General features: G+C 43.5%; 1 protein-coding gene across 1 annotated transcript in view; it reads left to right on the forward strand.

Annotated features, from left to right (window-relative positions):
* Window positions 1-20,764, forward strand: part of SEPTIN9 (septin 9) — a 205,303-nt gene that overhangs the window by 40,902 nt on the left and 143,637 nt on the right. Inside the window, exon 2 of the mRNA XM_040438735.1 lies at window positions 8,245-8,304. Within this exon, the coding sequence (XP_040294669.1) occupies window positions 8,245-8,304 (60 nt within the window). The remainder of the gene's footprint in view (window positions 1-8,244; window positions 8,305-20,764) is intronic.

Consider the following 20,764-nt stretch of genomic DNA (forward strand, 5'->3'; position numbering starts at 1 on the left):
AAACTGGCTCGTGTAAAAGGGGCCTTGCTCCAACTCTGGCTTATATAACCAGTTCTTAATATATTATCAATACATTGGTCCCTAAAAGGGGTATTCTGAGCAGTGGCATTTATGACACTGTGTGCTGTCTGCATCCGTAAGTCCGCTCCGCAAAAATAAATAGAACGTGTCCTATTCTTGTCCGTTTTGCTGACTAGAATGGGCATTTTCAACAGAGAGCGGGACATGAGGACCTAATGGGGTTGCCTGATTTTAAAAAAAACTATGCGTTTAGAATCAGCTCCAGATCTAAACTTGCAGGACTTTTACAGCTCTAAAAAGGAGCCTGTCCAGTTGTCTGCGCCCGATGCCTTTACTATGGAGGTGAACTTCAAGATGTTGGCTGACTTCTTATTGCCAACTAGCAGAACTATTATTCTTTATTCCCAACTCGGCAAGTGCTCCTGCTTTCCTGCATACGCGCTGCTCCACGCCATCTTGTTGGTCCTGAATGACATTCCCATTCATTTCTATGTCACTGTATCTGGCCACAATCTCCTGCACATTTGCTGTGTGTTCCCGCACCAACATATGTGCCGTACATCAGTGAAGACATTGTCCACTGCTGGCAGACTGCTGCCCAGGCGCTCATGAACAGACTGCTGCCCAGGCGCTCATTATAGCTAAATTCTTATCAGTTTGATAAGGATTTAACTTCGATGCGTGTTTATGAGCTGTCGGGATTTGATAGATAAGGGATACAGATCCAGCGATCGGCTCCCTGACAGATTCACACGACCATATAATTTTATTCGCGTCCGTTACGCATCCGTTACGCATTTTGCAGAATAGATGCGGATCCATTCATTCCTATGGGTGAATAAAATGTGCGGACAACATTCAGCATCCGTGTTTTTCCGCATTTCTCGTCCGCAAAAATATGAAGCTTGTACTACTATTGTCCGCACAGGTCGGTCCGCAGCCCCATTCAAGTCAATGGGTACAACAGTGGGACCCGCACCTGTCAGACACCTAGCAATATGCCCCCATTGTCTCAGATGAGAATACCCCTTTAACTAGGCAGATTTGCCTTCCATGAGTTTGGAATAGCTGGATGGATCACAACCCCTTAGTAAACTGCTTGTGTGGCCATGTTGTGGCCAGAGATGAAACGAAAAAATGGTGGCATACTGAACACTTTTAACAATGTGACAGAAGAAGCCGGCTTTATGGCTTGTACTAGGGATGTTTGCTTTTCGGCATGGTCACAAGAGAAAGACCATGTACAATTTGTTTGTTTTTTTCTTTTGTGCTTTTCATTTTCTCAAACCTCTATCACATTCCTGTATTACACGGCATCTTGAAACAGTAATGAAATATATTTATTGCAGATATTCTACCATGTAAGAAACTTACACTTCCAGTTGGGATGTTATAAATAAAATGGTCAGCAGAGGGCATCAGAGCACCATCTCTATAGTTGTTTCCAGTTGGTCCAGTTGGTAGCTGAGGCATGGAAAACTACTGCTGAAAGGGCTTTTTCTATAACATAGTGCATGTAATAAGCAGATCTTGTTAGGAGAACATTATATTTTATTTGACGTATACTTTAGATAAAGGTAATCTTGGTTCAGGACTTGAGTGTTAGCTTTCTCCTTGCTAACATTCTCCTACTTGTAACACAACGTAAATTGTATTCCCTGCAGGAGAGCAGAATTCTGCATTGTACTGTTTCTCTGTTATTCCTCCTAAAAATGTATGAATTAATGGACAGCTGGGTGTTACTAGTTGGGAATGGGTCCCTGCTCACCCTGATGCTGTCCAATTCCAGTTGACAGTATCAGACAGTGTAGGCAGAAGGAACAGTAACACATGTTACCCCCCCCCCCCCCCCATAAATTTCTAGGAGTATTAACAGAGGAACGTCACAATGCAGAAAAAGAAAAGATGCTCCAGAATTCTTGCTTCATGGGGAATTCAGACACATTGGTAGGTCTTCCTGTATGAGCTGTTGTATGACTGTTTCAGGCTCTGTTGGTCAGGACTAGCATTGAGCAAATCAAAGTTTGATCCGAATTTCAGGATAAATTAGATTCGCCACAAAGTAGGATTTCCTTGTGCTTCGTGGTAGCGAATCAACTTCACCTGAAATCAAAAAACAAAAAAAATCATACTGCTCCATTTGCTCGCGACGGGCCGGCCGCTGTCATCTTGCTTGAAGATCTCAGCCGAAATCCCGTGAATGGTGACATATGACGTCACCACGCCATCGTGATGATGTTATCTTGGTCCGCTCGAAATCAAGCAAGATGACAGTGGTCTCGGCCCATAGCGAGCAAATGGAGCAGTATGATTTTTTTTATCTTTTTTTTACACCGTGTTATGTATATCAGATGCCGCCATCATAAATGATCGCGGCATCTGAGGGGTACAATGACGGGGAGGAGCAAAACGCTGCTCCCTGTCATTGCAATCACTACTTACAAAGATATGTGCTTCGTGGCATAGTAATTCGTCACAAAGCAATTTTTTGGGTAAAATTAGGCGAAGACGGAGAGCCTTTAATATAACTGCCTATTCTTGTCCGCAAAGCGCGGACAAGAATAGGACAGGTTATTTTTTTTTGCGGGGCCACGGAACGGAGCAATGGATGCGGACAGCACACGGAGTGCTGTTCACAGCTTTTGCGGCCCCATTGATGTGAATGGGTCCGCATGCACTGTATTATTTTCCCTTATAACATGGTTATAAGGGAAAATAATAGCATTCCTAATACAGAATGCTTAGTAAAATGTTGATTAAGGGGTTAAAAAATAAAAAAAAATAACTCACCTTATCCACTTGATCGCGCAGCCGGCATCGCCTTCTTTTTTCTTCTTTCAGGACCTACAAAAGGACCTTTGATGACATAATCATCAAAGGTCCTTTTGCAGGTCCTGAAAGAAGAAGAAAGAAGACGATGCCAGCTGCGTGATCAAGTGGATAAGGTGAGTTGTTTTTTTTAACCCCTCAATTTTACTATGCATTCTGTATTAAGAATGCTATTATTTTGCCTTATAACCATGTTATAAGGGAAAATAATACAGTGAATTTACTTGAATGGGGTCTGGGGTTGCTGATCACTATCATCTCCTAGCAACCATGCGTGAAATCGCACCGAATCCGCATCTATGGGGCCTGCATTGCGTGAAAAACGCACAATATAGAGCATGCTGCAATTTTCACACAACGCACAGGTGATGCGTGAAAATCACCGCTCATCTGCTCAGCCCCATTGAAGTGAATAGGTCCGGATTCAGTGCGGGTGCAATGAGTTCATCTCACGCATTGCACCCGCGCGGGAAAACTCGCCCATGTGAAAGGGGCCTTAACACTTTTATTTTTCTATCAACTGAGCTCCATGAAGCCTTGTGTTTGGACGAGTTGGAGTTTCCAGTGGTACCAATTTTTTGGTACCTATACAGGTTTTTGATGTTTTTTTTATTCATTTTGAGGGAAAGATTGATGAAAAAAACAGCACTTCTGGCAATTTTCAGATTTCTTTTAATTTTCATTTTTTCACTGTGCTGTTTATATACCATAATAACTTTATTTTCTGGGTCCATACAATTGCTGCATTTTTAAAGGGTCACTAAACTGTCAAAAAACTTTTGATATGTCATAGAGAAATATCAAAAGTTTCGATCAGTGGGGGTCTGTGCGCTGAGACCCCCACCGATCTCTACATCGAGGGGACAGAAGCTTGAGCCTATTGCGATGCACGAGCCCGGCTGCATAGAATATAGGGCCGTCTCAATTCTGCCCTCTGCAGTGAGGAGAGCGCGATATGCTCTTGATTCTCTCCCCTCATTCTAGAGATCGTGGGGTCTCCATGCCTAGACCCCCACTGATCTAAACTTTTTATATGCCTCTGTAACATATCAAAATTTTTTTGAAAAGTCAGTAACCGTTTTTTGTAAAAAAAAAAATATGCTTTTGTGTTGTCGCATTGATGGTGACTAAGGAGTTAAATAACAATTCCTTGATATCATCTTATTCTTGGATTAGACCCTAGTAGCTGCGGTAGCTTTCAGATAATAAAAAACAGGGTTGTGGGGAATTCTGAATAGACTAGACTTCCTTGCAGCCCTGTTAATAGACTATAAGGTGAAGCCTAGGACAGCTTGTAGTATATTATCCGACTGTAGACTACAGACTGCCATAAAACAGCCCTAGATTTCTGATAGCTTCATATGGAAAATTGTCCTCCATCGCCTGTTATGAACTATTCTTACAATGACAGGAGATTGTATAGGAGCATCATAAATTGCCAGCATGTGGTACTCTACCTACATATCGGCTGGGAAGATTACTATGTCATTATCACAATTTTTATAATGCTTATTTAAAGGGCATCTGTCAGCTCTTGTGGGTGGTCCTCCTTTATGCACTAAGGAGGGAATTTATCATTTGCCGTCTTTTCAATGTCATTTTTAAGGGGCATCTGTCAGCAGATTTGTACCTAGGACACTGGCTGACCTGTTACATGTACACTTGGCAGCTGAAGACATCTGTGTTGGTCCCATGTTCATATGTGCCCGCATTGCTGAGAAAAATTTTGTTTTTATATGCAAATGAACACCTAGAGGCTCTGATCTCTCTGCAACTGCTGCTCCCTCTCCACTTTTATTGACAGGACCAGGCGTGATGGCGTTTTCACTGCCTGACCCTGTCAATCAAGGAGCTGTAGTTGCAGAGAGAGCAGAGCCTCTAGGTGTAACGGTAGCCTAGAGGCTCATTTGCATATATTAAAAGTTAATTTTTCTCAGCAGTGCAGCACATATGAACATGAGACCAACACAGATGCCTTCAGCTGCCAAGTGCACATGTAACGGGTCAGCCAGTTTCTTAGGTACAAATCTGCCAACAGATGCCATTTAAGACCTAAGGGCCCCTTTACACTGGGAATCAATGTTCATAGGAACACTGAATCCCAATAATTGCTGAGTGTAAAGTTGTCACCATTCACCTGACAAGTGAGCTTATTTGTCAGTGATCACATCCTTCATGCGTCACCTAAAATCACTGTTTGTCAGCAACTGCCGACAATGCAACAGCCAAGTAAAAGAGCAATTTTGCAATTTGGCAGGGCAACTGTTATACGTATGAGTGGTGTGACAAAGTGAGAGGTTTTGTCTGGGAAAACAGGTATTTTCCTCCCAGCATGTGCTGCTGGGCTGATTTACAGCCAGGTGAGGTCAAATACCGGATCGGATTTTAAGTGCCGTTCCGGGTTTAACAGCACCTGGCTGTCCTTAAATAGGCAGCTGGACTCAGAAGTGAGGTCTCTGTGTTGGGATCTGGGAGCCTTGTGTCTGGATGAAGGCTTGCTACCTGTTTGGCGTGAAAACAGGTTGGTGCTGCTATGGTTATGAACTCTTTGAGGCAGAATTGCCACGTGGTGTGAACTACCACCAACACCGCAAGGTGACTTTTTGCTTGTTTATGACTGCTTGTTTTGTCACTTGCCTAAAGTGTGAATAAAACACTGAACTGTTTGATCCAAAGAACTTGTTGTTGCCTCTATACTGCATCCGCTAATCCTGTCTACCAGAGCGAATCCCCACAGTGGTGAAATGTGAAGTGTTGGTAGGTTATCAGTTTTTAAGTGCAGCCTCAAGTAGGTTACAATAGCTGTGTAACAATGTTACTATTATATGAAAAGGCCATTGTGTAATCTCAATTGATGGCTCTCAAATACAATACATGTAGTCACAGATTGTCCTTCCATAAAAGCTACGACTCCTAAAATGTATCTGTCGATAGGAAGCTTTTAGTGGAAACAAAGAATCCAGTCCATAGTACATGCTCTACAACAGGGATCAGCAACCTCCGGCACTGTGCTGAAACTACAACTCCCAGAATCCTCCATTCATTACAAGACCAGCCGAGTAGGTGTGCATGCTGAGAGTTGTAGTTTCACAGCAGCTGGACTGCCGAAGGTTGCTGATCTCTGCTCTACACTATAAATTCCACAGACTGGATAACAATGAAGTGAATCTTCACCTTATCATCATGTACAGATTATAGGTTTATAATACTCGGGGCTGATGCACAGCTCCAAATCCACTGCATAGACATAGGGGGGATTTGTTAAAGGTGATACACCATACGGTATATAGAAAAGTCACACATTTTTGCAGAAGCCCCGGTTTGCACAAAAACGTGTCACTAATTGCCTCTTTACAACCCACTGGCTACCTGAAAGGAAAGGGGTGTTATGCAGCCTGGCAGATTTAAGAAGACGTAATCTAGATGCTGGTGTACATTTAAGTTTCTAGCATGCGGACCTGCCAAGAGGCACCAAAATGACGTGTGCCTCTTAATAACTTTGGTGTATGTCACATCAACGCAAATTAGATCAAAAATGGCATTAGAAATACCACTCATGATAAATTCCAACCATGGTTTTAAAAATACAACACTGTAGCTACCTGCAGCCACCACAAGAGGGAGCTCGGAAGCTTACTGCATACTGGTTTATTATTATTAAGGTCCCTGTATAACAGTATGCATTAAGCCCCCAATGCTCTAGTGGCAGCTGCAGGCAGACAGAACACTGTATTTTAAAACCTATGTCTATGAGGCAGATTTGGAGCCTCGCCAGGTGTTTCTCCACTTATTGAAATGAGTAGAGATTTACTGTAAGAACATAATGAAAGCTCTCAGTATTTTCAAAACTCCCATTCATTAAAATGGATAGAGAACACATCCGGCACGTCCTGATCTCCTACGTCAGCTAGGACTAAAATCTTATTTTTGGGGTTGGTCGGGGAGCAGGGGTGAAACACTGAGGTCCTCCTTGTCCACACAATTAATTTGTTAGGATTTTTTTTTAAATTCTATTTATGAAGGGATTTCATTCTATTTATAAGGGATTTTCCAGTCTATTTATATTAATGGCCTATCCTCAGGTTAAGTGACCCGTATCTGAACGGCGGGCATCTGACACCCCGCAGCCCCATCGAGCTCCTGCACCAGAATTGTACAGCTCCGTCCACTACGTAGTGGACAAAGCTGGCTACTGTAGAGTTGCTCTTCATTGGGAACAGCGCTGAATTAAAGGGGCTGTCCGGACTTTTACTATTGATGACCTATCCTCAGATCATCAATAGACCGCACGTGCTGTCTCCCTTCTCTCTTCCTGTCCACTGTCTTTGCCATAGACAGCAGCGGTGAACAGGAAGAGATAAGGGAGACGGCACATGCGCAATGCACTCGCTATCTCCTCATACAGCTGTTCGTGGGGGTGTTGGGTGTCGGACCGCCGCCAATCTGATATTGATGCCCTATCCTGAGGATAGGTCATCAATAGTAAAAGCCCGGACAACCCCTTTAACCAGTTCAATCCACTATTCACAATGGACGGAACTATATAGTTCCAGCAGCAACTTCAGGCAGCAGAGCTACTGCAGAACAACTGACTGGCGGGGATTTTAGGGTGTCGGAACCCCTACTGATTAAATATAGATGGCCTATCCTGATGGTAGGTCATCAGTATAAAAGGACCAGAAAACCACTTTAAGGGAAAGTGGTGTTACAATAAAATATTTTTGTCAAATCGATTGTGACTCAGATTTTTCAGGCTTCTGTAAGTCTAATGAAAGCTTGGTGACAATATCTTCAGGAGCCGTAAGGGTGGCCTTTGCCGATAACCATCTTTTCATAAGCAATTGACTTCAAATTTGTAGACATCTTTCCAGTGTATGGAGGGTGAGTATGGTCTTACACATACATATGCTGATGGACTTCTGTGGGGCACAAGTGCACGTTCTCCAGAAATAGTGCTACGCTCGTCACTGCGTTGTGTCTAGTACTGTAGCCCATCCTCATTCAAGTGAATGGAGATAAGCTACAATACCAGGGGCAGCCTATGGGCAAGAGTGGTTCTGTTTCTGAAGGGGGGGGGGGAAGCAGAATTGTTTTCTAATCCCAGACATCCCCTTTAATTTTCATGATATATAAATACCATATTTTTATATAAGTAGGCTAATCTAGAAATCACATTTATAGAATTGTAATTTCTGCCAAAATATTTTCTGCTTTCAGTTGTGAACTCTTCCAGCATTTAAAAATAAAACAGTCACCATTTCTGAAAGCAGCGTCGGCCAAGTTTTCGCATGAAGACATTCACATGTGTTGGCGTCACATGCCAATAGTTCAAACGTTATTAAAAATTATGTTTTATTAATATTTTATAACCCGTTCAACCTCACTGTATTCTAGGTGTCACAAGGACGACCAGTGGGCGACTACGGAAACTCAGCAGTGATGTGATCAGCCCAAGTAAGTGTCTGCTTGGTTTTTGCATTTAAAATCACAGTAGAAGCTGTAGAACAGGAGGTTCTTAGAGTTCTTGTTAGAGTGACCAAATTATAAATGTAGTCCTGCTGAAAAGCAAACGTGCCAATCAAGGGTACTTCTACTTGTGTTTTTGTCTCCTTTTATGTTCCTAAGATGGCCATGAACATCCGAAGTCGATTCACATAAAACTTTGTTCTAATACTGTACGGAGCAGGAGCTCCATACAGTATTAGAATGTATTGTCTACGATGAGCCGAAGTTATTGCTTCGCGAAGTCTTGCGAGACTTCGTGCAATAACTTCATAAATTAATTTGTACTAAAAAAACATTTCCCGAACTCGGGTTTGATGTGCTTAGGCACCAGAGGCAACTCCTGAATATGGACAAGTTAGACAAGTTATCTCTACTGAACTTTCTCTACACCTCTCTGGCCCTGTCCAGTCCAGATCCTTCTCCAGGACGAGCTTGAGTGACAGCTCCATACATGAGCTTCCTCTCCCGAGCCCTAGCTAGGCTAGACTACATTGGAATGTTCTAAACCTTCTCCCTTATGGGGAGGGGAAACAGCTCCACATGGTGGTGGATGCTACAGCCTACTAAACACCATGTGCACACTCCAGCAACTCTAGAGAATGACTCTGCACATACAGCTGAGGGGGTAATTGACTGTCCTGCAGTTATCATCTCTGATTTCCACATACTGTATGCTTAGATTGGTGAAATGTTCATGTTTTATACCATAAGAACATGTCTACTCCGGGTGAACCTGGCATGGGGCATGTTAAAAACCCAGTCAACCTAGTGCTTTTTCCCAAAAGTAGCTACGAGGTGACAGCTACACTTGCTGCCTCTGACAGCAAAACATGCTACTCTGTCTGGTTAAAAACAATAAAGGAAGCTTGAAAGACTCCTGACAAACCCATTATAAGTTAACAGGTTCCAAAAAGGATTCTGTCAAAATGGAGGCCATCGAACCAGTGTGAACATAGCTTAAAACAAAGTCCCTTACCTAAAGTTATTTAACTGGGATCTCCAGGTAATGAAAAAAATACATAAAAAAGTCTAAATAAATAAATTCAGAAATGATGTTTAATTAGCTACGTATGATCATTTTACTTAGGGGTTAATCACTGCTGCAAATTAAAATTTCTGTCCTCTCTACTGACCATCAGAAACCTGTCCTAGTTCCATTCCTATTCAGGCTGACACCAGACCTGAGCATGTTTGATGTGCCCATTCAGGATTTTGGAAATATGAACTGCGGCTGCGGCATCAGCCACTGATTGTGGAACAGTAGAAGATGATGCCACAGCGTGCACAAACATCCTGTCAGACTGACTGTGCACAATATGCATGCTCAGCTTTGGTGCCATTCAGCCTGAATAAGAATGATGTGCAGCATTACTGCAGTGCGCCAGCCCGAAGAGGAGGCATGAGTGGCGCAGAGGGTGGTGGTGGTAGTGCTCATGGGCCCTAAGGTCCTCCCCAGCACTCGTCGGCCGAGCACACAGTGGAGGGAGAGGAGCACTCCTTCCTCTCTTCGGGGCACACCCTAGTTATGGTGGTGGTTCAGGGTGCCTTTAGTGCTGGTGATGAGTTGTGGGGTGCAAGGCAGGAGATTGGGGTGAGTGGCAGAGGAGGCTATGACCAGGCTGGCTTGTCGAACAAGCAAACATAGCTTTACTGAAGAAACTCATCAGCTGATATGCTCACGTGTTGGCAAGAGTAAGTACAGCCTGTACATGTTGCAGAAAACAGCTTCCCAAGTCTGTATGTAGGATAAGTAGAAGAGGTGGAATTAAGGGCCCTCTGAGTCCCTTTCCAGATAAACAATGCAATCTTTCCAATCTGGCAAAAGGAGTGAAAATTCCCTCTCTCTTTTTATCGATAATTCTGCAATGCCCAACTGCGCGGTGCAGTCCTTTAACAGATGGCTCTTGGCTATGGAAGGATGTCTGAAGCCACTAACCCAATCCAAATTGCAGTAAAGTCTATAGCCTGACATGTGCGTTACCTCTAGTGCCTTCTTATCCACACTCTTCCTTGAAATAGCCACTCTACCTTCCATTAGATTCCGTTCTCCTCTCCCCTTCGAGGCTGGCTCTTATTACGGTCCCTTTTCCTGGCTGTTCTTGGCTCACAGGGCTGGTGTATCTGTCTGCTGCTTCTTCTCTCTCACACACACACACACACACACACACACACACACTGCACAAAGCCCCCAGATAAGAAAATAGGGTTGAACTAGCCCACACCTAGCAACCAAACCTAGGGCTGGAAAATTAACCCCTTATCCCCATATACAGCCTTTGGGAGTTACAGTGCACCATAGTGAGATGATACCACTTTAGCAGTGAACTACTGGCTCACTGCCTTATGCCCCACTCCCCCATTTATAGGTGTTGAGCAGCACAGTTACATTGTAGGACAGACTTAAATACGGATGGCTGCCATTTTCATTTACAGCCGTGATTAGTGAAAATGAGCATCAGTCATTCATAGAAGGTATTTATGAATTTCTTTATATTGACATATATTTTTTTAATTTTCTAGAAAACCCCTTTAAGATACATATACCAATCTTAGGCCTCAAGCAGACACCCATGATATAGGGCTGTACTACTTCCAAGTTGTATATGTGGTTCATACTTGTGAACTGACCCTTACTGTACCGCCATATGCTTCCAATTTAATACCGAGACGTGTATAGATGTTTCTTATTGAATTTGCCAGAAATAAGGGGCATGCTCTATCGGATGCCCTATGTACATCTCATCACTGTTACAGGAGAGGGACCTTTGGTCACCTTTTCAGAGAAAGCATGACTGATCTTCCATGTCTTATGTCTGCAATGCTTTCTTTACCTCCTGATACAGCTCACGTTTTAGGGGATGTGTAAACTGTGGATCCTTCAATTGAACATCATCACATGATATTTTTTAAACAATCTTTGTATTTTCATCAGGATCGAAAGATTGATTTTACAAGCCAGTTTCACTTCACGCTCATCATGTCCATGTCCCCATAGACCCACTTTGCCTGACCGAAGTACAATATTACTATTGATGGCTTAACGGAAAAACAGTCTATTCATGACGAAAGTTCATTTACCATTGTAAGACACTGCAAGCATGTCCATAGGAGAACTTCATTTATGGAGCCAGACCTATGGCATGTACAGTAGGGGGCTTGTGGCAGAATTTCACATTTCACGCCAATAGTGATTATACAATACAAATTGGTTCTTGTTGCAACCAGCAATGCTGCCAAATGTAGTGGTATCTGCACATTGTCTACAGCTGGGAAGACTTATGAGAGGTCTACCCTACCATGTGCCTTAAGTGACAACTTAAATATGGTTGTTGCAGTTGACATCATTGCCCTTGCCTCCATTTATTTTGGGATCCCCCCCTACTCCTAATACAGTATGTGCTACAGTAACATAGCAGCATATTTAATTAATACCATGTGAATGGCAAATGTGGTGGACGAAAGTAGGAGAGCGCCTCCCCTCCCCCTGCAGTTCTACAATATGTTGGCTACACAAATGGTAGAGCAGTCATTCAGATCAATCGTCACATGATCAGGTTCTCTGCCAACTGGACGGCAGAGTTTTCCTCGCTTGCATCCTGTTTGGCTGAAGATAATAATCATTCGCCAACAGGATCATTCAGCTGTCCAGATTTTCTGTTTCTCCTGATTAAATGGAAATTGATAGAATTGAGACGTTGCTAAGAAGGACTATGATATTGTCCAGCAAAGATTCATTTGTGCAAAAAGATGAAAGCTCCGAATCAAAATTAACAAGATTTTCCGTGAGCATATGCAGCGAGCCTCTGAGGAGTTGGTGGAGAGGATGGGAGTGATTGTGGCCCTGATGAGAGGTTGTGTCACGATGTACTTGCTCAGGCCGTCCCTCCCTGGGATTAGGAGCAGTGAAAAGGTGATGTGAAGGAATCAGGCAGACATAGGTGTACATCAAACCTCTTTCTTTGCTAAGTGCAAAGGATAACCTGTACATACAGCAATAGTAGGTACAAGGTGCAGATGATGGAAGTACGGTGGCTAGTTAGATGGCAATTGATGGCACTCCAGAGTATGCTAGCTGACGAAGTCTCTCTCTTCTGATTCCTCTTCACTACATCTATAGATTGGCACCTGTGGCTGTAGGAATCCACTATGTAATGCAGACTTTCAGGTCTGCCTGAATTGAGCTCTGGTGACGGGTGTCTTAACTCGTTGTCCCTCACCTTTCCAGTGAGGTAGAGGTAGAATGAACCTAAGAAGGGGATGGAAAGGTGCAACCAGCATAACTTGGAATTTTCTGGATGAAAGGCGAAGACCTGTATTTAACTTAAGGAAGTGAGGTGGACTAAATATGGCCAGCAATACCAAACACGCAACAGGGCTAAAGTTTTTACCCTCAAACCATGACATAGAAAAATATAACAGTAGTATTACAACCCAAACAATTTGCAGTTACCATGTCTGGGGTATTGCACATAATATTGATGGCCTATCCTCAGGAAAGGTTATTACTCTCAGATCAATGGTGGTCTGGCACCCGGCTGATCAGCTGGTTGGAAGGACCTGAAGCTTCCACACAGCATACTAAACACAGATGGGGATTAGATGGGGATGCCAAGAGTCGAATCCTCAGCGATCAGATATTGATGACCTATCCTGAGGATAGATCATCAATATTAAACTTTTGGGAAACCCCTTAAACATTAAGCCAAAACACACGCAGCTCTATAATCCTTCCCCCCATGCCAACTTGGGGGCGGGGGGGGTTAGTCATGTGACGTAATACTGGATTGGAATGAGGAACTAAATTAAGTTATTCCACAATTAATGTAAAAAATCACAATCAAACATCATATAATACATGCCAATCTCTTTTTAACATAGCTAGAACCAATCCTGCACCTCACATGGATCCAGAGCTCCCACATTCATTGCTCCAATTATTCTTTTAGATTTATTTCAAGTTGGCACCTCAGGGGGCATATCCTTTCTTCTACTGCTTTTTCCCTTTAACTGTCACTCTAAGATACAGCTGTTGGCCACTGAAGAATGGAACTGAGCATGTGCGTCCACCTTAGGGTGGGTTCACACTAGCGTTATGGAGTCCGTTATGGCTTTCCGTTATACCAGGGTTATAACGGAACATAACGGAATCCATAAGACGGAAGGGCGGATCCGTTTTGCTGCCCATAGACTTGCATTATGACGGAATGCAAAATGGACGCCTTTAAAAGGCATTCCGTTTGCTCTCCATCCTAATAGAAGTCTATGGGAATCAAAACGGATCCGTCTGGGTCCCGTTATGCAAGACGGAAAACAAAGTCCTGTCGACAGGACTTTGTTTTCCGTCTTGCATAACGGGACCCAGACGGATCCGTTATGTTTTCCCATAGACTTCTACTAGGACGGAGCAAAACGGAATGCCTCTTAAAGGCTTCCGTTTTGCATTCCATCCTATGGATTCCGTTATGTTCCGTTATAACCCTGTTATAACGGAAAGCCATAACGGACTCCATAACGCTAGTGTGAACCCACCCTTAGTAAGGTGGACAGAGAAATAAGGAAAAGAACAAACAGCAGGCAGATCTGTTCAGATACATTTTATTGACTAACTCAGAGGCAATGCTAACTTTTTAGTTGTGCCCCCTTTTAGGCCTACCCGCGTACCTGGCTCCAGGCACAAGTCAGCCAGTGTAGGGTCCGGGGTTAGGCATGCTTCCCCGATTCGTTCTCAGGTAGCCACGACCACAATTACAAAAATATCTAGATTCAAATGCTGGTTTGAAAAATGTAGATGATTATTCATAGGACAACCCCTTTAAATCATCACTATATTGACTAGTAAGAGAATTATCTATACCACCAAATGGAGGGGTACAGACAATGAAATTGGGTCTGTAAAACACACACAAAATAACTTTCTTTCATGGTTTTTGTAGCCAAGTAACATAGGAGACAGCTGCGCAGGGCAACAGCTGTCTCCTGCAAAAGGTGCAGGACGAAGAAATGGTTCATATTCTCTGTAGACCAAGCTAGAAATTCACTGCAATGTAAATGATTCCATGAGCATGTATCTCAGAGAAATACTATTTGTGGAGTTTGGACAGTGGATCCAATAATCAAGAATCCGCAGGTGAGAGTGTGATGCTGGATTAACAGACCTGCTAAATGGTTATAACTCCACCCCTGAGGTACCATGTAGTGCAGCTACCAGACTCAGAGTGGACATGCTGTTGCTGTAGCGTCCATGGATCGGTCTGATTCATAGTGCTTATAGAAGTGATGGGTCAGTGCTGAGATCAGGCCTGTATTTTGTTTTGCCTACTGTGTCCATGCTGCCCTACCAAAGTGGTTCGTATGGGGTCAGAGGTTGGGAATAATTACTAGGCCCTTATCTTCACATTATTTTGCTGCCCCTCTAGTTTTATGTATGGACGCTACGCCTGCGCTTTTTCTGTTGCTTATTCAGTACTGAAAGTAAAAAAAAAAAAAAACTCAGGACTTTTGGGGATTATTTGTCACAAATCTGGGATTATTAGTTATCAACAGAAATTTTACTAAACAGATTTCTTCCCTCATAACATTTTTTTAATTGTTACAAGGGTTTTTTGTTACTTAGATATTCTCAGGATAATTCATCAATATCATATTGGAGGGGGGTCAGCACCCAGCATTTCCACCATTCATCTATTTTGGCAGCCGACAGCCACCGGAGCTGAAAGCAGAAGATATTGACACTCGATAAGAAACTGTATCCGTAGCATGTCAATTTAGGCTAGGGTAGGCATGTTGCATGGCCAGAGGTCGCAATGTGGCACTGCCTGCATCACAACGGATGTGTAGTTTCTGGTTCTGAAGCTCAGCGCCAAGTCACTTGAATGGGAGCTGAGCTGCAGTACCTGGCACAGCCACTAAACAATATACAGCGCTGTCTTCTTCCAGTTCAGTAGACTGTATTGTTTTCCGCTACCACGAGCAGCTGATCAGTGGGGGAACCAGGGGTCGGCCTCCCCCTAATCTGATATTGATAAGTTATTTTGAGGTTAGGTCATCAATATCTAATTCCCAGAAAACCCCTGGGTTTCCAGGATTTTGAAAAAAAAATTACAAACTAAATTCAGGGAATGTGGTAAAATTCTAATAGAACATATATAAACATGGAAAATCTCATCGCTGGTCAGTGGGAATGAACTAGGAGAATCCAGCCTCCCTGCGTCCACCACCCCAACAACCCTTATCGTAATCCTAATTTCATCAGAACAAGATTGATGAGATTTACCATGCTGAGTATACGTTATTTTCGTATTTTACATTTTTTTATTTTACTTGTATGTTTTGCTTTTTTTTTTGTTAAATCCTGGACAACCCTTTAAATATGGGTTGTGTGGAGGTCAACGTTAATATCTGTGCAGCTATCCTCAGCAATGTCTGGCTCCTACAAGAAAAGGCTGATCTTCAGATCTCTTGCACTAAACACATGGCAGAAGACGATTTTTGGAAAAGGAGACAGACACTCTTCTAAATATAGATTACAGTGACTCCTATTTTAAACCGATATGGCCGCAGATCCGGGATAATTCTCTGCAGGTGTCACAACAAAGGGCGATTGCAAGACTTTTATTTTTTTCTCTCTTGCATTTGTCAGGCAGCGTCGAATGGTTTCCACCGCACTTGACCCCTGCTGCTGCAAAGTTCCTGCAGCACAATCCAAAAATAATGTGCTGCATTCGAGGGGTTAAATAGCAAGCACCCAATGTAATCCCTGCATTCTGGCCAAGGATTTAGCAATGGAACAGTATAATTGCTAACAGGTACAGCAGGATCCCTCACTGTAACAATGTATTACACATTGGCAGACTGCAGTGATTTGGGCTGGGGGTGGGGGGGGGGTGTCATGTGGATCTCCATACATGCACAAATACACGCTACACGTATGTGTGATCAGGCTTCAGAAGGAGCTAAGGCGATATTCGGATGATAGTGTGCTGGGGTTTTAAATAATTCTTGGATGATGCAGCGGTCATGGCTTTGCTGAGCTGGCGACAGGACTGAAAGAGTGAAAGAGAAGAGGGAGAGATGGGGAGGGGTGAGCGGAGCGATATTAACATTGAAAGGAATGAGGACTGGAGAGTTGGGAGAGAAACAATAAGGAGAGAAAGGGAGAAAGTTTGATGGAAAGACTGAAAAAGGGACTGCTAATAATACATTGGAAAGTAAAGTAAAAATGGAAATTAAAGGGGTTGTCAAGGGTTTTTCAAGTGATGGCCGACCCTCACTATCTGGTCAGATTGGGTCCGACAAGTCGGTATCACATTTGGTAAGGCGTGCGACGCAGAGGAAGGGAGACGGGGTGCCCTAACACAAGGGAGAGGAAGGAGTGGGGACCCCTAACTCACCTAGCACTGGCACCTGGCTACCCTGACGTCCCTAGACGGGTTGCTCACCCGTATGCTGATCACGTGCCTCGTCCCTGGCTTACCCTGAAAGAAGCCCCAGGTAGTAGGAAGGGCGGTGGGAGCACTAGTCCTCACCACTGACACCTAGGGTAACAACAGGGAGTGGAAAAACAACACAAACACCACATATAATCCCCGAAGGGATACCACAAACAGTAGGAAACAGACTGGAGAGAACCGAAGATCCAACCGCACTGGTTCCAACAGCTCCAGCAGGCTCCACAGCAACACCACCTGAGGTCAGAATAGATAACCTGGAAGGAAGGTCTATATCTGGCAACAAGGGAAGTAGGAAGAGAGAATATATAGTGGCTGGGCGTGGCAGACAAAAAACATCTGAAACCAAAACTACCGATACCTAAATAGGACAAAAAGGATCACAAACCAAACCTGGACCGGAATGCATTCCCACAACTAGGTCATAGAGCGACCCCTAGAAATCGGGCGAGTAGCCACCCGCTACGACCTTCTGACCCCAAGCACCACAGGGTCAGTGATAGGTCGTGACAGTCGGTGTAGGAACTAAACAGCGCCGTCCACTGTGTAGTGGATGGAGCTGGTTACTGCAGCATTCACTACACTGGGAGCAGCTCTGCAATAGGCAGCTCCATCCATAGCGGGTGGAGCTGTATCGTTCCACAACTGACTTCTGGCGCTTCTGCAGAACAGCTGATCAGCCAATCAGATAGCAAGTATAGGCCATTAGTGATGAGCGAAGTTCATGTTTTGATGTTCGAGGTAGCCGTTTGGGTTTTCTGGCAATTCCAATTCATAAAGGAATTGCCAGAAAACCAAAACGCCAAACTCAAACTTCAGTTTGGGTGGAAAATCCCCAGCGTATTATAGCAGCAGCAAAGTGATATTTCTCGAAGAAATTTGCAGCAGATATTGACGTGACAATTTAGGCTAGGGTTAGGCATGTTGCATGGCCAAAGATCGCAATGTGGCGCTGCCTGCATCGCAACGAATGAAGGTGAGTAGGGGTGCATTGCAAACCTCAAGTTGAGGTGTCTGCAACAGGACAGTCTCAAGGAATCCAGCAACTTGCACATCGCTATGTGACCCCATCCGCTTTCATTAGTTGCGATGCAGGCACTACTACACTGCGATCTTTGGCCGTGAGACATCGGCTAAACTCATTGTGTTGCCTTAGCTTTAAAGGGGTTATCCTATAAATAATGTAAAAAATTTAAATCATACATAATCTAGTAATGCGTAATGTGGACAATAATAGGACAGGTTCTATATTTTTTGGCGGAACAGACATACGGAGTAACTTCCGTTTTTTTATTTTTTTATAGACCCATTGAAATAAATGGTTCTGATTCTGAATGTGGTCCGCAAAAAACGGAACGGACACGGAAATAAAATACGTTTGTGTGCATGAGCCTTTAGGGTCCATTCACACGTCCGTAGTGTATTGTGGATCCGACACCGGGCCAGGACCCCCATAGAACTGCAATTGCGGACACGAATAGGACATGTTCTATTTTTTTCGGGAGCTGCGGACCGGAAGATCGGGGCCGCGCTCCGGAAATGCGGAGAGCACATAGTGTGCTCTCCGCATCCATTCCGTCCCCATAGAGAATGAATAGGTCCGCACCCGTTCCACACAATTGCGGAACGGATGTGGACCACACTTGCGGACGTGTGAATGGAGCCTTATACTGTATTCCCTATGAACCGTGAAGTCTATGCACACAGGAAGCCATAAAAGATGCCATTTGTCAGCATGTAGTCACAGCGCCAGAAATCTCACCCCATAGCACCAATGGAGATCCCCTTTAAATACAATAGAACAGATGTCATGCAGTAACAAATATAGAGTAAAAAAAACATACATTATGGTTGGAGAAAAGTAGAAAGGGAGATAAATGCAAGCCAGGCATAGCATTAAGATATTCCAGGCATCTTTAGGGTGACAGGGTAACAGCTGGGCGCAGGCATACATCCAGTCACAGGTAAACCGGCAGCTGGAGGGCGAGGAGGAGGGGGCACAGTTTAATCTGAGGAGAGAGGGGTGATGAAAAGGTAATACATTCTGTACCATGAATATTAAATTGAGAAGAAATAAGAGAGGGGCGAGGTGATGAAAGAGGGTAACTCCGGTCTTGACCTTGATGTGGAATGCATGGGGTGAAGCTGAGACGTGCCAGGAAGAAACAAATATTCTAAATCTATAGGTTTTAACCCCTTGGTTTGAAACAGTCCACTAGGAAAAAAAAGCTGCGTTTTTGTGTGCGGCACGGGAAACTGAACAAGCCGGATCAGGCACCAAAATCATGTAAGTCAATGGGGTCGGATGCGGTTTCTTCAGTTTCAATATACTTCAACGGGATCCTTTCTGAATGGATGCAGCCGGTTGTATTAGGGCTCATGCAGCGGTCCGTGTGTATTTTGCGGTCCGCTAAACACGGATCTGCAAAAAAAAAAACAGATGACGTTCGTGTGCATTCCGTATTTTGTGGAACAGAACAGCTGGCCCCTAATAGAACAGTCCATTTCTTGTCCGTAATGCGGACAATAATAGGACATGTTCTATTTTTATTTTTATTTTTTTTGCGGAACGGACATACGGAAACGGAATGCACATGGAGTAACTTCTGGTTGTTTGTTTTTTGCGGACCCATTGAAATGAATGGTTGCGCATAAGGCCCGCAAAAGTAAAAAACTGAATGGGCACGAAAAGAAAATACGTTGGTTTGCATGAGCCCTTATTCAAACAAAGGCGTTTGGCTGTGGCATGAGATCCCATGCCGGATCTAAAAAAAACGGACAGCAAAAACCATGCCGGAACCACAGCACCATTCTCTTTGTAGTGGCCGTGTTGGGTTACTGCAGCTTAGCCTATTCCCTTGAATGTTCTAGCCTTGATGCTAAACATAAAAACTTGGCCACGTCTTACCAGAGTCTTACCTTGGCTTGTTCCTGGGTTCAATCAGCATGAAAGAAAATAGTCTAAATCGGCCTGTTCTGCCATCTACAGTCTCTAGTGTATGGCAAATTGAAATTGTTTTCCATATCCATGGTTATTCACAGGAAATTGTCCATCCAGCCCAACAGCTTGCAGGAAATGTCTGCTGGTCCAGTGACTCACATCTACGCGGCGTTCTTCAAGAAACGGTTGACAGCAGTTTTCTTGGCATTTGAAGCAGATTTCATTTTGGATAATGCTCTACATAGAATTTATCTTCTTTTGTGGCCTTCCAGCCGTCTATTTATAACTAAACGAAACTGACTTCTCAATGTTTTTTTTTTTTATCGATTGAGATACCGCACTTCTAGGGAAATTCACAATTAGTACATACACTAAAATCTGCAACGTTTTCTAAGGCTTTTGGGACCCTGACTTAGAACAGATGCACTTTAAAAAAGATTCTTTTGTATTGTCCACCACTTTTTTCCACTGATTTTTCATATGTAGTTTTTGGATTTAAAGGGGATGGCCCTTCTCAGACATTGATCGCAAAGATCAATCAATGTCAAAGGGGTTATCCCATGAGTAATGTTAAAAATAAAAATCAGACATCATATAGGACATGATCTTCCAATTCAGTGCTCCAACTGCTCTACTAGATTTATTTTAAGCTTTCAGCTCAGGGGGCATGCACTTTCTCAGAAGGCATGTCCTTTCTGCTGCAGCTGGTGGCAGTTGAAGGACAGAACTGAGCATGTGTGTCAACCTCAGTGAGCTGGACAGAGAATTTAGAAAAAGGGCAAACAGCAGGTGGCGCTATACAGATAGATTTCAGTGAATAACTGAGTGGCTATACAAAATTTTTATTTACATGCAATTTCAAAAGTATTCAGATCCAGGTGCTGGTTGAAAAAAATTTAGAATGTTTTTTAGGACAACCCCTTTAATAATTATTTAAAGGTTAAAAAAGTCAGTTTATTTTTAGTTACATGGAGTAAGAGATGAAAAGCGCAGCCTCCCCTTTCACCCCCTTGCTGATTGC

The sequence above is a fragment of the Bufo bufo genome, chromosome 6 (genome assembly GCF_905171765.1).
Source record: "Bufo bufo chromosome 6, aBufBuf1.1, whole genome shotgun sequence".
Classification (NCBI taxonomy): Eukaryota; Metazoa; Chordata; class Amphibia; order Anura; family Bufonidae; genus Bufo; species Bufo bufo.